The sequence below is a fragment of the Lepidochelys kempii genome, chromosome 4, assembly GCF_965140265.1.
Source record: "Lepidochelys kempii isolate rLepKem1 chromosome 4, rLepKem1.hap2, whole genome shotgun sequence".
NCBI classification, from domain to species: Eukaryota; Metazoa; Chordata; order Testudines; family Cheloniidae; genus Lepidochelys; species Lepidochelys kempii.
Window position 1 is genome coordinate 51,144,114 of NC_133259.1, and position 17,034 is coordinate 51,161,147.

Below are 17,034 nucleotides of genomic sequence, written 5' to 3' on the forward strand. Positions count from 1 at the left end.
TAACTACAACTATAAGGAACTTTGTTCATAGAGGAATGAAGATGTAGGAGAGTGAATTTGTGTGGGGGGGTGGAGGGTGAGAAAACCTGGATTTGTGCTGGAAATCACTTTAGATAAGCTATTACCAGCAGGACAGTGGGGTGGGAATAGGTATTGTTTCATATTCTCTGTGTATATATAAAGCCTGCTGCAGTTTCCACGATATGCATCTGAAGAAGTGAGCTGTAGCTCACGAAAGCTTATGCTCTAATAAATTGGTTAGTCTCTAAGGTGCCACAAGTCCTCCTTTTCTTTTTGCGAATACAGACTAACACGGCTGTTACTCTGAAACCTGTCATTATGCAAGGCACTGCATTTAGCCGTATGGAGTGGAAATCTATCAACTGCATGAAAAAACTTGTACAGATACAGACAGACATCATCTTCCTTTCCAAATGCAAACAGATGGACATCGTACCAAAAGGACTGAAGGTAAAAAATCCATTACAATCTACATACCACACAGACTATGCTGACAGCTTATGCCACACGCTCTCAAAGAAACTGCGGAATCACCTGATCAACATCCTCTACAGCAAACAGGGAAAGATTAAGAATGAGCTCTCAAAAATGGATACTCTCATAAAAAACCAACCTTCCACACAAACTTCCTCGTGGCTGGATTTTACTAAAACTAGACAAGCCATTTACAACGCACACTTTGCTTCTCTACAAAAGAAAAAGGACACTAAACTTTCTAAACTACTACATGCTACAAGGGGCCACAGCAATGGTTCCCTCAACCCACCTAGCAATATTGTTAACCTATCCAACTATACTCTCAGCCCAGCAGAAGGAGCTGTTCTATCTCGGGGCCTCTCCTTCTGCCCCTCCACCCCCACGAACATGATACAGTTCTGTGGTGACCTAGAATCCTATTTTCGACGTCTCCGACTCAAGGAAGATTTCCAAAATACCTCTGAACAGCATACTAATCCACAGAGGTCTCCCAACCAACACTACAGAAAGAGGGATTCTAGGTGGACTCCTCCTGAAGGTCGAAACAGCAGACTGGACTTCTACATAGAGTGCTTCCGCCGACGTGCACGGGCTGAAATTGTGGAAAAGCAGCATCACTTGCCCCATAACCTCAGCCATGCGGAACGCAATGCCATCCACAGCCTCAGAAACAACTCTGACATCATAATCAAAAAGGCTGACAAAGGAGGTGCTGTTGTCGTCATGAATAGGTCGGAATATGAACAAGAGGCTGCTCGGCAGCTCTCCAACACGAGTTTCTACAAGCCATTACCCTCTGATCCCACTGAGAGTTACCAAAAGCAACTACAGCATTTGCTCAAGAAACTTCCTGAAAAAGCACAAGATCAAATCCGCACAGACACACCCCTGGAACCCCGACCTGGGATATTCTATCTACTACCCAAGATCCATAAACCTGGAAATCCTGGGCGCCCCATCATCTCAGGCATTGGCACCCTGACAGCAGGATTGTCTGGCTATGTAGACTCCCTCCTCAGGCCCTACGCTACCAGCACTCCCAGCTACCTTCGAGACACCACTGACTTCCTGAGGAAACTACAATCCATCGGTGATCTTCCTGATAACACCATCCTGGCCACTATGGATGTAGAAGCCCTCTACACCAACATTCCACACAAAGATGGACTACAAGCCGTCAAGAACACTATCCCCGATAATGTCACGGCTAACCTGGTGGCTGAACTTTGTGACTTTGTCCTTACCCATAACTACTTCACATTTGGGGACAATGTATACCTTCAGATCAGCGGCACTGCTATGGGTACCCGCATGGCCCCACAGTATGCCAACATTTTTATGGCTGATTTAGAACAACGCTTCCTCAGCTCTCGTCCCCTAAAGCCCCTACTCTACTTGCGCTATATTGATGACATCTTCATCATCTGGACCCATGGAAAAGAAGCCCTTGAGGAATTCCACCATGATTTCAACAATTTCCATCCCACCACCAACCTCAGCCTGGTCCAGTCCACACAAGAGATCCACTTCCTGGACACTACAGTGCTAATAAACAATGGTCACATAAACACCACCCTATACCGGAAACCTACTGACCGCTATTCCTACCTGCATGCCTCCAGCTTTCACCCTGACCACACCACACGATCCATCGTCTACAGCCAAGCTCTGTGATACAACCGCATTTGCTCCAACCCCTCAGACAGAGACAAACACCTACAAGATCTCTGTCAAGCTTTCTTACAACTACAATACCCACCTGCAGAAGTAAAGAAACAGATTGATAGAGCCAGAAGAGTTCCCAGAAGTTACCTACTACAGGACAGGCCTAACAAAGAAAATAACAGAACGCCACTAGCCGTCACCTTCAGCCCCCAACTAAAACCCCTCCAACGCATTATTAAGGATCTACAACCTATCCTAAAGGATGACCCAACACTCTCACAAATCTTGGGAGACAGGCCAGTCCTTGCCTACAGACAGCCCCGCAACCTGAAGCAAATACTCACCAACAACCACATACCACACAACAGAACCACTAACCCAGGAACTTATCCTTGCAACAAAGCCCGTTGCCAACTGTGCCCACATATCTATTCAGGGGACACCATCACAGGGCCTAATAACATCAGCCACACTATCAGAGGCTCGTTCACCTGCACATCCACCAATGTGATATATGCCATCATGTGCCAGCAATGCCCCTCTGCCATGTACATTGGTCAAACTGGACAGTCTCTACGTAAAAGAATAAATGGACACAAATCAGATGTCAAGAATTATAACATTCATAAACCAGTCGGAGAACACTTCAATCTCTCTGGTCACGCGATCACAGACATGAAGGTCGCTATCTTAAAACAAAAAAACTTCAAATCCAGACTCCAGCGAGAAACTGCTGAATTGGAATTCATTTGCAAATTGGATACTATTAATTTAGGCTTAAATAGAGACTTGGAGTGGCTAAGTCATTATGCAAGGTAGCCTGTTTCCTCTTGTTTTTTCCTACCCCCCCCCCCCCAGATGTTCTGGTTTAACTTGGATTTTAACTTGAAGAGTGGTCAGTTTGGATGAGCTATTACCAGCAGGAGAGTGAGTTTGTGTGTGTATGGGGGTGGGGGGGATGTGAGAACCTGGATTTATGCAGGAAATAGCCCAGCTTAATTGTCATGCACATTGTGTAAAGAGTTATCACTTTGGATGGGCTATCACCAGCAGGAGAGTGAATTTGTGTGGGGGGGTGGAGGGTGAGAAAACCTGGATTTGTGCTGGAAATCACTTTAGATAAGCTATTACCAGCAGGACAGTGGGGTGGGAATAGGTATTGTTTCATATTCTCTGTGTATATATAAAGCCTGCTGCAGTTTCCACGATATGCATCTGAAGAAGTGAGCTGTAGCTCACGAAAGCTTATGCTCTAATAAATTGGTTAGTCTCTAAGGTGCCACAAGTCCTCCTTTTCTTTTTGCACACACAGTAAGAAGCAACTGAAGGATGGACATGGCAGCTCCATCTTTTATACCCTCAGTTCGGAGCACAACGTGGCCAGGTTGCATCCAGAGCTGCCCCCATGAGTACTGCTAGGGAAAACTCTCCAGCATCTGTGTACGAGATGCAGACACAAACCTACAACATAACAGACATATGCAAGCACTCAAAGAAGAATTTCCTATCCATTTAAAGATACTACCTTTTCAGGATTCTTACTCCTGGAGAGTAAGTAGCTCTAGGAATTGCCAAAAAGAAAAAAAAATGTAATACAACACAACATAAAAGAAGACTGGCAACAACAAGAAATAAGACAGCTTGTTTAAAAGAAGTACTCTGTATTTGCAGATAATTATTTTATATACACACACCACTTGGGAGAAGCACAATCTCTCTCATAACATCAGATTTACAATTCAATAGCCTCTAGCATATGTCAAAAAAACAAAAACAAAACAAAAAACAAAACAAACAAAAAAACCTTCCAAAATATAGCATAACATGTATGTTTCTTCCCAGATTTCCCTATTAGCAGACAGCAACTGACCAATCAGGAGCTTGAACCTCAGAAGCTCCTCTACCTCCAAAAACTCATGTGTGCAGTCTCACTGGTTCATTCTTCACTTCCAGGAGATTGTATTCCATTCTATCAGACTATGACTTTCCCACAGTTATCCATACATTCATATGGCTTGAATGTGGCAATGTCAAACCTTGGAAAGAAAAATCTGACTCTGAAAAAAACTTCAGCTGGTTCAAAATGCTATAGCGCATCTTTGTAGCAACACAGATCTCCAAGTACTGTACGGTATATGCCTCCTTCATGCTCTGTTCACTATGGGTCAAATTCAAAGTCTGAATCCTAATCTTCAGAAGATTTCTAAGGAACTGGCACAAGCCATTTAACAGACTGCCTTTATCTTTGGAATCATGACTTCCCACAAACTACATTCTTCAATAATGACAGCATTATCAGCCATATAAGTAAAACTCCTGAGCTCAGTAGAGACATCTTTTCAGCAAGCTGGACCACGAATATGAAATTTGCTCTCAAGTGCTCAGAACGACAGGACAAAACGTAACACAAACTATTTGACTTAAGTTTTCCAAATATCAATAAAAATTAAAAAGTGAACCCCTTCTGGTTCAAAAGGCACAAAAGATAGGAACCAAAGTCTATAGCCTTTTTGCATTTGATTCATGACTCAAATACCACAGTCTCGTGTATAATACATTCTAAATGTTTGGGTAGATAGAACAGATTCATAACACAGCAGAATGAACATGAACAGAGTATTCACAAGAAATATCAGTGAACTGGGTACAAGAGGTTGACTACCTTCAGACCATTTGTCTATCCTTTCTGTTCCGTTAGTCCGTAGGTAAGTTAGTTGTACGATGGAGTAGCTGGTAGCAACCCGCATATTTATATTGCCTAATGGTTTCCGTTATAACACATTTCTGACCTTGGAGAAATAATATCCTCCATTGTTTGCAGCAGATGTTTGAAATTTGTAGAGACAAAGCGCTAAGGCTAGTGAGACACACCTTTCACTTGTCCCATGAAAATTCTGCTAGGTTTGCCTGATTCAAACCATTAAACCTGCCATTTCCCTTCCCTCACTTGCACGCTGTAAACGTTTAACTGAACGAACATTATAAAGAGCTAGGCCCATTCTGCCACAAAAGCAGCAATAGTACACACAGAGCTGGGAATGACCAGAAGCCATCACAGTGGTCCCCTCCCAGGACTACTTTTGATCCAGCACATCCTTACCCTTTGGGGGCACCACAGAGGGCAGGAGCTCTCCCAACTCTCAGCTGGGAAGAGAGGGAGCTGGGCTGAGCGTTCCATAACCACACCTCTGGACCCAGCATATTGCACCAGAAACCCATCCCTCCCTCTGGAATAAGCCTTCTCCTGCTGCCAGCTAACGTAGTCGGTCCTGTAGTTCACATAGCGTAAATCTGTGCTGTTCTACTGAAGGTCTGCAATTTAAACTCTGCTGGTAATGCATGATGGGGAATTACCACCACAAAAGAGGTTATTTTTACCCTTTATTAAAACGCTAGGAAATTACATACAAAAAAGCTATGTTAAAAAGAATATTTAGGTCACAAAGCCAAAACACTCGAAAGTCAGATTTACAGTTACCTACTGAACCTTAATTCTACCCCATTGTGCACAAGTGTTCTGATAATCTTATTACATGATCATTTACTATATTTATTTCAGAACCCTACATTCATTGCACAGGTTGGAGGAACAAAGGAGCAGAAGTCAGGTTGCACAAGCAACTGTAATCTAGTATTTCTTCAATTTTCAAGTGCTTGAATTTGCATTGTAAGAGAAGGTTACTCATCTTGTGCAGTAACCGATGTTCTTCGAGATGTGTGTCCCTGTGGGTGCGCCTCTTCAGGTGTTGGTGCATCCTGGCGCTGTCAGAGATTTTCGGTCGCAGTGTCTGGTGGGGGTGCACATGCACAGTAGTAGTCTCGCAGCACCGCTGGTGCCTCATCTAGCCGGCACACAGCCCGACCCCTTCAGTTCCTTCTCTACCATGGAGAGTAACTCGGACTCCGAAGCAGAGGGGAGAGGGGGGTGGGTAGTGTAGCACCTACAGGGACACATATCTCGAAGAACCTCAGTTCCTGCACAAGATGAGTCACCTTCTCTTCTTCCTTCAAGTGCTGTCCCTGTGGGTGCTCCACTTCAGGTAAATGTAGAGCAGTGCCCTCATGAAGACTGAAGGGGCTTCGGAGTTGAGTTCATTGCTGAGACTAGCACATTGAGGCCTAGTCTTGTGTCTGAGCTTGAATCAAGAGTAATTGCTTAATGGTTCGTGAATGTGTGTTCAGAGGCCTAGGTGGCTGCCCTGCAGATGTCTAGAATGAGCACATTGTGTGGGAATACTATGGAGATAGATGAAGCTTTTGTCGAGTGGGTTCTGATGCCTGGAGGGCTTCAGTGTTGTGTAGTGAATAGCACATATGCATATAGCTGGTTATCCATTAAGAAAATCTTTGCATAGATATGCCAGAGCCCTTTGATCATTCTGTTGACACAAAGTCTAGGTGATTTTCAGAAGGGCTTCATTCTGTCCAGATAAAAGGCTAAGGCACGGTGAACATCTAGTGTGTGTAGGTCTGCCTCTTGAGCGTTAGTGTGTGGTTCTGAATGAAATGTAGATAAGTGAATCGCTTGGTTGAGGTAGAACAAAGACGATATTTTGGGCATAAACTTAGGATGGTGTTCGAAGTGTCACTTTATCCTTGAAAAAAATTGTGAAGGGGGGGAACCATGAGAACCCCTATCTCACTGACTCTGCACATGGATTTAATGACCACCAGGAATGCCACTTTCATAGATAAGTGAAGTAATGAGTATGTGGCAAAGGGTTCAAATGTGGTTCTGGTTAGACTTCTGAACACCAGATTTAACTCCCATGCTCGTGCGGGTTCTCAGATGTCCGGGTACATGTTCTGTATTCCTGTGAGAAATCACTTAGTAAACGGGTGATCGAATATCAAAGTCCCATCTACCTGTTGATGGAAGACTGTGATGGCAGCAAAGTGAACTAAGCGAGCTCGTAGCAAGCCATGAGGTCTTTAGGGATAAGTAGTATTCCAGAATTAGTGGTAGCGCTGCCTGGCTTACAGATGTTTGTTTGTTCTGGCACCACAGGAAGAATCTTTTTCATTTTGGGAGGCAAGTAGTACACGTGTTGGGTTTCCTGCTGTTTATTAACACCTGTGTTATTTGTTCTGAGCAGGTTAGTTTGTTGTGGTGGATGGCTATCTAACTAGATTTAACGAACGCTAACTATATTAAGGCCTGGTCTACACTGTGGGGGGATCGATCTAAGTTATGTAACTTCAGCTATGTGAATAACGTAGCTGAAGTTGACGTACTTAGATCTACTCACTGCGGTGTCTTCACTGTGGTGAGTCAACTGTTGACCCTCCCCCATCAACTCTGCCTAAGCCTCTTGCTCTGGTGGAGTTCAGGAGTCGACGGAAAAGCGCTCAGAGGTTGACTTATCACATCTAGACTAGACGTGATAAATCGACCCCTGCTGGATCGATCGCTGCCCGCCAATCCGGTGGGTAGTATAGACATACAGTAAGTTAAGTAACAAACTGTTCATAAACAAGGGTAAAAACTAAGCTATCTAACTTAATCTAATCTTATTTTAAAGTTTTCAGCAACACCTCTAACGGACTCCATCTCAAGCAGAGGACAGTTGAAAAGGAACTGAAGGGGTCAGGCCATGCATGTACTAGATGAGGCACCAACCGCGCCATGAGACTGCTATTGTGCACGTTCACCCCGACCAGACACTGCTACTGAATCTCCAAACAATGGTGCTGGGATGCACCAACACCTGAAGTGGAGCACCCACAGGGACAGCACTCAAAGAAGAACTTTAATACTGCTTTTTTGTATGTAATTTTCTAAAGGAAAAAGTAGTTTTGTAGTAGTTAGTATCTGTAGGATAGTTGAGAAAACCACAGTAGAATAACTGGGTTTCTGCAGAAGCAGTTCTTAATGGAGAAAAAGGCTTTATACAAGAATGCATCAATATTTTCAAGCATACTTAAAATAAAGTAATTAAGAAGCAAGCTACTTACAGTAAAAAACCTGAAGTCAAATGTGATCAGAGCCATGTATTCATGATTCAGATACATAGTAATAAATATGGTATAAAAGCCTAGACAAATTGTTCTACGGATCTCTGAACCTTTAAATGAAGAATACAATATTTTGTTATTATATTTCATTACTACCTGATAGTTAGGATTATCTATCATTGGTGGTTTCCATTTGCCTTTATAGTTTGGATTGGTCATCAAGGGACGCACCCACTCTCCACAGCCAGGTGCAGTCTCACATTTTGGATTAGGGATCTGTGGGGCTTCCCATTCACCATCCATTTCTTCATCCCTGTGGAAGGGATTACAAACTATTGAGTGTTTTAAAATAAAAATATGAATGGAATTTATCTCCCATATCTAATCTACACTCACAGCCTGTATATGGTTCTGCAATTCTGCAGCCTCAGAATTTTGCCCACCCCTTGACCACAGAACTGTATTCCACAATGCAAGATCTTTAAAAACATTTTTTCCTAGCCTTCATGGTTGTGCAGATAGTCTTGAAAACATGAAATATGAAAAACATCAACAGAGTTGTATTCCTGTCTCTGCAGACAGCCTGAAACATGCTTTAAGAGGTGTGGACTGCCCCCTCAACATAATGCATCAAGCTAAAGATGACAATGTAAAGTGTCAGCACCGTTAAGTATTTCAATGCTTATTTTAACATCCACCCCCAACTATATGTGCTTATTTTACAATCCTGAACTGTTTCCCTGGTACCAAAAGCCCCAGATGTCTCTTGCTACACCTAGCAACCAAAAGCTATAGCTTCCCCGGTGAAAACTTTTACAATGCAGTTGTGCATTGTTAATATAAAATTCTTCAGAACAACAAAAAACTAACGCTGAGGACACCATAAAATAAATTTAATACCCACAATTAACAACGAAGGGTCTACTGTGCAGATTACATTGTCCATTTTCATATTTTATTCCAAAATTAAGATATAAAAATGTATCTGAAGATGCCTCAGAATTTCCAGTCTGCTGCATCAAAGTACAGCAAACTCTAGTGACCAAAGAGCAGAATTTTAGTCCAATTTACCACAGAGTAAACAAGGCCTTGTCTACAATACCTCTGCAAAAAGATTTGCTCTTAATGAGTACAAGTTCTTACCAATCCTCTGGTTTTTCTGCACTGGGATCTGGGATGTATTGTAGTTCATCATCAAGCCAGCCCTCAGGCTTGACAGCATCAGGATCTTCTATTTTGGAAGGCTCACCTTCATCCCTTTAATTACAAACTGATATTACCAGAAAAAAATATAGCAGTCTGGTTCAAAATGGCAAAGTTCTAGTCAAAGGAACATAACTGACACAAAATAAATGATTTTCAAAGGCACAAAAGGGTGTTAGGCACCCAGCTCCCCTTTGTGCCTTTGAAAATCTGCAAAACCAAGTTAAGTAGTTTCAGGTAATATACCTGCTCCCAAATTACCACTGCCAACTTGTGGTTTACAGTGACACATACCTATTTTAAAAATGGTTTTCTTTTCCTTGTTGCTATGTGAAAGCGCCAGTCATGGAAAAACTAACTATACAGTAGAAAGAGGGAAATGGACTACACAAAAGTGCTGTCAGATGCATAAAGTAAAACCAAAAAAAATGTTCCTATTAATATTTCATTTATTGTACCTATAGGTGTTACCTGCAACAACAGTGGGTACAATCTATTCAGAGACAAATGTGATTTTTTAAGTTACCAGTGTCCCTTTAATTGATGCACATATGGACTCAAATATTACTCCAATTTCCAGCAGAAGAGTATAGTCTAAGTGTCAACACCATAGAATTAGAAGTCAAACCACCAAAAACGAATAGCTTTCATACTATATAGCCTGTATAAATAAAATATATTTTCTCACCAATCATCTGGTTTGACAGCATTAGGGTCAGGGATCTTTGCTCTCTCATCCCAGTCATCTGGCTTCTTATCATTGGGATCTTCTATTTCTTTCGGAGGGTTCACAGGAGGAACCATATCTTCCAGAAGGTTTCCTTTGCTGACAACTGATTGGTCAATTAACATTTCAAATGTGTCATCTGGTTTCAGCACTAAATTGCAAGAAAATAAATGTATTTTTAAAATTGTGTATGTGCATGCAGACACACAGACTCATATGTAATAAACAAATATGCAAGGTTAAATCTGCTTTCCTGAAAGACTTTGGAAAAAATTTAAATGTGTGTGTGTGTGTGTCATTAAGCAGCATATTTTTTGCCACTTATGCATAATAACCCCACCAGTTTCCCGCTCAGCAGCCATCTTAGGGTTTCCATTTCTTTGTTTTACAAACCAGGCAACTTATATTCAATTTGTACTATGGAATTAAGTCAAAATACTGCATTAGTGAAGTGCTAGGTAGACAAAGCAGTGTATCGGTTCTGGCCTTTTACCAAAAGCATACCGCTTTTCTGTTATGCACAATTTATATTATAATTGCATGCAAAAAAAATGTTAAAAGAACATTAAAGGTTGCAAAGTCAAGCACTCAAAAATTAGGAAATGCCAGAATGAAGATGGTCTGTGCAACCTTAATTTGGTCCTATTTTGTGTATGAATTATGAAACTGTCTTTAATAACACAATCATGTACTGTTTTTTCCCCACAGGTCCTATCTCATTCAGTACACAGAATGAATGGTGCCCACGTGATGAGAAGCTATTCGATATTTTGTTTTCTCTTCATTGTTCAATGTGTGGCCCCATGCCTTATTTACTGCATACTGTTCAAACCTCCGAATAAAATATTATTAATTTAATCACGGGCTTTTCTTTGCACTCATCACAATTTTACCTGAGTACTTCACAAATATTAGTACGTTTATTTTCACCACACCTCTATGAGATAAGGGGTATTATTATCCCCATTTTACAGTTGGGAAACGGACGCAGCAATTAGGATAAAAAGTATTCTTGATTTTTCAGGGTACTTAGCATTATATAGCACTCTGTACATTGAAAGACTGGTTCCACTGACTTCGTTGCAGAAGTGAATGCTCAGCGCTTCTGCAAATCAGGTCTCAGGATCTCAAGTCAGGCACTCAGAAATTGAAAAGAACACAATTACTGCCCACTTGTGGAAAGTTTAAGTGACTTGACCTAGCATCACATAGGAACTCTATGGCAGAGGCAGGAGGAGAATTCAGTTCTCTAGGGCAGCATTCAACTTTCTTAGCCATGAGGTTGTCCTTTCCCTTCCTACAATTACCTGCCTCATTCACTAAACACCTTCCAACTTCAGCAACAAATGAAGCCATAGTCCGATACACAACGGCTTCTATTTACTACACATCTCTGATTCATCCTCAGAGCAGGTTCATCCTGTGCACTGAGTGAAGTAGGGGTCCTCTGGAAAAAACAGTGTGTGTTCATGAATGAAAGACTGCTTCATCATGCATAAGCACAAAGAGGGCAAATTAATGTCGCACAGGAAGCCTTAATTCTGGCATTTCCTAACGGGAGTGCTTGAATTTGCAACCTTAATGATATTCCTTTAACATAGGTGTGTGTGATTTCATACGTTTTAAAGACAGTAAACTGGAAAAACAAATTCCATCACGCAGCAGAAATTCCATCATGCATCATCATTCTGACACCATCAGCAGGATTGGAACCTTTAGATCTATCACAAAGACTTTTGCCACTTGAGCTAATGGAATAAGTGATAGCAACAGCAGTTTGTCATTCTCTGCATAGACCAGCACTAGAGGGGGATAGCCGGGTGCACAGGTATCTCTAGACAGCAGAAGAATGACAAGAACAAGAGTCAGGAATTTTTGTTTCCAAATTATGGAGAGACGGGTTCTCTAGCAGGCACAGACTCTGACCATTCCCCCCAAAGCTTGACTCCTGTTGCCCCCTTCTTTCCAACTTGTCTGAGATGCATTTTTCCAGCATCTAGCAGTATCACTGCCAATATTTTCCCATTTATCAAAGGATCATAGAATTGGAGGTAGATGGGACATATTAGGTAATAAAGGGAATCTCATGTTACACACAGTAACCCAAAACTAGTGTCAAATTTAGGAGTGATTATGTTAATTTAAAACATTCAATTGTTACAGACTTATCAGAAATACTTGATTTTTTTTTTAAAGTAGTAGTTTTAGGTACACCAAGCAGCCATTAACTGTTTCAAGGATTCAATCTCCATAATCAGAAAGATGTTTCAAATCTCATCTTTTGGAACACTGGGGGAAAAGACAAAATAAGCCCTTGTTGCTGCCACCTCTAATCTAGTTCTCTAAATTAATCTATGGCCCCAAAGACTGGACTATTGCAATGTGCTCAGCACGGTGCTTCCCTTTTGATCAGTCTGGAAAGAAACCAGTGCAGAATGCAGCAGCCTACCTATGTAGCGGTGCTTCTTGGTGGCAGTACGTACCTCTGGTGCCCCATGATCTGTACAGATTGCTGAATTTAAAATGACGGTTTTCATCTGTAAAGCCCAAATGGGTTGAGATCTTGCTATTGGAGAAACTATCTTTCTGTATGCCACACTGCTGCAGTTGTGATCAGCAGAGATACTAGAGCTGGCTCCTTCTTTTAAAAGAAATGACTGGGAATAGAATGTTCTTCAGTTGTGGAACAGGCTTCCTTATTTTTGTCTGAAATAGCCCCAATTTATTTGCTTTCAACGAGTGCTGCAAGTCATTGATTTATGCACACTTATGGAGAGGTGGACTTTTGAGAGAAATCAGTTTTGTGGACGAGAGGGAAATTTGGTGTTCTGCAGGTGATCTAATTTTGTTTTCGTAATATATGACAGGGCACCTGGAGCAGAGGCCTCTATTCTTCCTACAAATCTAACAACGACAACAGATTATTTACACTAGTTGCTGTAGTCAATGATGTAGTACTGATAGCGTACTACATCACTGCTTACTGCAAGTGTAAATAATAGCGTACTTTAATGTTAATAGTTGGATATGGCCAATTTTTAATTTTTTCCCCCTCAAGTGAATCTTAAGCAACAGAATTTCAAAGCCATTTATTTAAGATACACACAATACACAAATATCCATAGCAATGAACAAAACTACTGTATATAGACAGAAAACAGGCTCATTTGTAAGTCTTCAGTGCAGGGGGACCCTGTTTTCTAACGTTTCCTTTTTAAGTGCAACATTAAGAATTAAAGGATACCCAGAGTATACAGATGTGTCCTCTTGTCCGAATAAAATTTTTTTAGGTCTACATCAGGACGCTTAGCATGTTTTTCCTCATAATCTCCAGTTTTAAGATTCTTATGTCTGAAGATAAAATGCAGTTTGTAATCTTCTCCACATTTATCTGGTCCAAACATAATTGTGTAAGGTGTTTTGTCAAAAAAGTATTCCTGTAGAAGCAAAAATGTTAGTATTGGTTATGCAGTACAGTTAATTAAATAACTTGTGTACCTCTACTCCTTGCTGCTGGTGGTCTTTAGCCTGCTAATAATCCTATTGTGATATATTTCATGCAACGAAATGTCAGTTCCAGCACCCAACGGTTATAGGCTCAGTCCTATAAGATGTTCTGCACTTCTTGAGAGCTGCTGAGTGCTGTTTCCACCCAAATGACCAGCCATAAAGGATTCTCAGCACCTCACAAGGAGTCATTCAGCAACTCACAGGATCATGCCCGAAAGGTGGAAGAGCAACTTCCGTGGACACTATATTAAAATGAAAATGCTCACCATAAAAATAAAACAGCAGCTGTACTTATTTCTACAAGTATTGTGCCCTGTAAAAAAAATTGAAGGGAAATAGTTGATGTGCAATTTAAATGTTAATACGTTAAAAAAAAACCAGACAGTATGTCACCATCTACTATTTTTCTTTATCACTGTCCTGCTGCTCTACATTTGTGAGTAGTTGATACTAAATACCAAAACAAAAAAAAATGATTTATTTTCCTCACAGGGGCATCTCCATACTACCTTACGTTGTTAAGATCTTTCGCTATTTTAATTGTTTATGGGAATTTTTATATTTGGAAAACATAGCAATAGTTAAGGTTTTTAAGCTCCTTTTTCAGCCACTTATAATTTCTAGAAAATTTATTTCTGAAAGATAAATTTGATAGTCTGGTCTCTGTCAGGAGGTGACTTTCTGTAAGTGAACAAACATAATGCAGCAGTTTTTGAGGGCGAAATGAAAAATCCACAATTTAGATTTGCCGAAGTTTAAAAATCATACTTTGTGAACATGATGCCATTTTCCACTATTGATGGGGAGAGCAAATTATTTCCTGACTGTTCTAACAGTTCTAACTGTTCTAACAGGCGTGCATGTATAATACAGCTATGTGAAATCGTGCTAAAAAATTTGGGAGACCCTATGTCTTTCAAGAGTTCACTGAATGTGACAGGGCTCTAAAGGAGCCATTGCCCAGTGCATTAAAAATGCTGCTGCCAAAATAACCTTCCCAGTATACCACTTCAATCATGTCACAATTCTCACACACTGAGTCCCTCCATTGTATCAAACACAAACTTCTGGTTCTTACTTTCAAGGACCTTCATAATTTAGCTCCTCCCTACTTGGTCAATCTCTTATCTAACTTCTTCCCACTCCCTTTGTTCCACCAATAATGGCAGCCTCTATCACTTGCTTATGTACTTCTTCCACAGCACCTTTGCATCTTCTTCTAGGATACTGCTTATGTGTGGGACATATCCCCAGATACATTCATATAGCTATCACTTTGTCCTCCCTCAAATCCTGTAAAATTTATTTCTACACTGACTTCAAGGGGAAAACTGTCTAACAACTAATGATTCGTTAATCTCTTATTCAATTCTCTTGTTTAAAAGAAACAACTATAATGGTGCTTACAAGCTCTTCTCTTCCCATACCACCCCTACACTGTGTTTACACCTGCTTGTCACGTCACATCACTCTTCATACTAATCTCTTTGGGGGAGGCAGGGGCTTCCTTAATTCACGTTTCTTCAGCACCTAGCACTACTATAGGACCCCAAACCTGACTGAAGACTCTGGGTGTTACTGCAATGTAAAGTAACAACTAGCAGCACCTGCCAAAATGCAGCAAAGGGATTCCATCTTTAACCTCTGACATTTCACAACTGGTTCAACACACTTCACACCCAGTAATTTCTTCAGGCTTCCAGATCTCTTATAGACTGTAAAGCACCGTGAATAACACCCCTGCCCAATTTGCACTGGAGAGACTGGGGCAATGGCCTAATATTTAGCAGAGAAGAGTTACAGCTAATTGTCCATCCTCTGTTTTGGTGAATTTGAGCAGGGGAAAAGGGGAGGGAGGGAAGAAAGAAAGAAAAGGAATTTGAAGTGGGCATTTTGATCTACAGGGACCCAGGACTCAGATGCAGCCCAGTCCTGAAGGGAGAAGATGAGTAGCCAGGGGTAACCCAGACTGATCTTTGGGTTGGATCTCCATATAGTTTTTTGTAATTTTATAGAACTCGATGGGATTGAGACTGGGAAAACACCATAAAGGATCAACCACAGACTGGAGGTCAAATGTCTTCGGGGGTATACAACATCACTGAACCAAAGACAGTGTGAGAGATTGACAGCTACAGTAACTGTACAGATTTTTTTTCATCTTTCTTATTTAAAGTTGTGTATGTGCTCAGTAATGTGGATGCTGAAACAACTGATTGTGTAGTACAATTAAATGTTTTATTTGTCTATATAATACCCACTAAAGGGATTGGGTAAAGCCTACGTGAAAGTAGAAGATCTCCGATTGTCAGAAGTCCCAATCCCTGTATTTATTTCATAAGGTATTTTATATCTAGATCTATCTACATTTTTGAGGTGGGGAGGAAGACCTGGGTTATACTCTTCATTTTAAAGGAAAAAATAAAAAATCTCTAGTTAGTGATGTTAGTCTAGCTAGAGTTCATTCAAACTGCTGTGCTGTAATGGTTTATCTTTGGAGCGTTATTCATAAAAAGGAATTTGAAATTCTCAATTGTCTGTGCGTGTAACTGTCTTATGGTGAAGACTGGTACTGGATTCCTAAGAAGGGAAAGAAAGTGAATCCTATTATAATTTCCACTTTTAGTATTTGAAAAAGTTCATATAGAAAAATTCAGCTGTAGTCTCTGGAAAGGATAGACATTCATGTATGTGTGTTCACTTAAAATTGCCTGCTTCTATGGGAGGAAAACAAAATGGTAGAGGACCAGATGGAAAGGGAGATCTATTTCTGAGACTTTGGTATTGTCCTCAATTCCACAATCAAACAATTTGGGGCCTCTGAAAGTCTACCAAAAGTTTAAATTGTGGGACATGAACATGTCTTCTAAACTAATTTAGCATCCTTTTTTGATGGTTTAAAAGATTTCAGAATAATCTTTCTTTGTACCTGTCATAAATATAAAGGGAAGGGTAAACCCCTTTGAAATCCCTCCTGGCCAGGGGAAAGCTCCTCTCACCTGTAAAGGGTTAAGAAGCTAAAGGTAACCTCGCTGGCACCTGACCAAAATGACCAATGAGGAGACAAGATACTTTCAAAAGCTGGGAGGAGGGAGAGAAACAAAGGGTCTGTGTCTGTCTGTATGCTGGTTTCTGCCAGGGATAGACCAGGAATGGAGCTTAGAACTTTTAGTAAGTAATCTAGCTAGGTATGTGTTAGATTATGATTTCTTTAAATGGCTGAGAAAAGAATTGTGCTGAATAGAATAACTATTTCTGTCTGTGTATCTTTTTTGTAACTTAAGGTTTTGCCTAGAGGGGTTCTCTATGTTTTTGAATCTAATTACCCTGTAAGATATCTACCATCCTGATTTTACAGGGGGGATTTCTTTATTTCTATTTACTTCTATTTTTTTTTTTAAAAGTCTTCTTGTAAAAAAACTGAATGCTTTTTCATTGTTCTCAGATCCAAGGGTTTGGGTCTGTGGTCACCTATG

At 40.8% G+C, this 17,034-nt stretch overlaps 1 protein-coding gene across 4 annotated transcripts in view; it reads right to left on the reverse strand.

Moving 5' to 3' along the window:
• CLGN (calmegin) overlaps positions 1-17,034 on the reverse strand; it is an 88,298-nt gene that overhangs the window by 22,866 nt on the left and 48,398 nt on the right. For all 4 annotated transcript variants that reach the window (XM_073341182.1, XM_073341180.1, XM_073341181.1 and 1 more), the window contains 4 exons: positions 13,293-13,485; positions 10,010-10,199; positions 9,262-9,375; positions 8,275-8,431 (listed from right to left, as the gene is read on the reverse strand). In XM_073341182.1, coding sequence (XP_073197283.1) covers positions 8,275-8,431; positions 9,262-9,375; positions 10,010-10,199; positions 13,293-13,485 — 654 coding nt within the window. The remainder of the gene's footprint in view (positions 1-8,274; positions 8,432-9,261; positions 9,376-10,009; positions 10,200-13,292; positions 13,486-17,034) is intronic.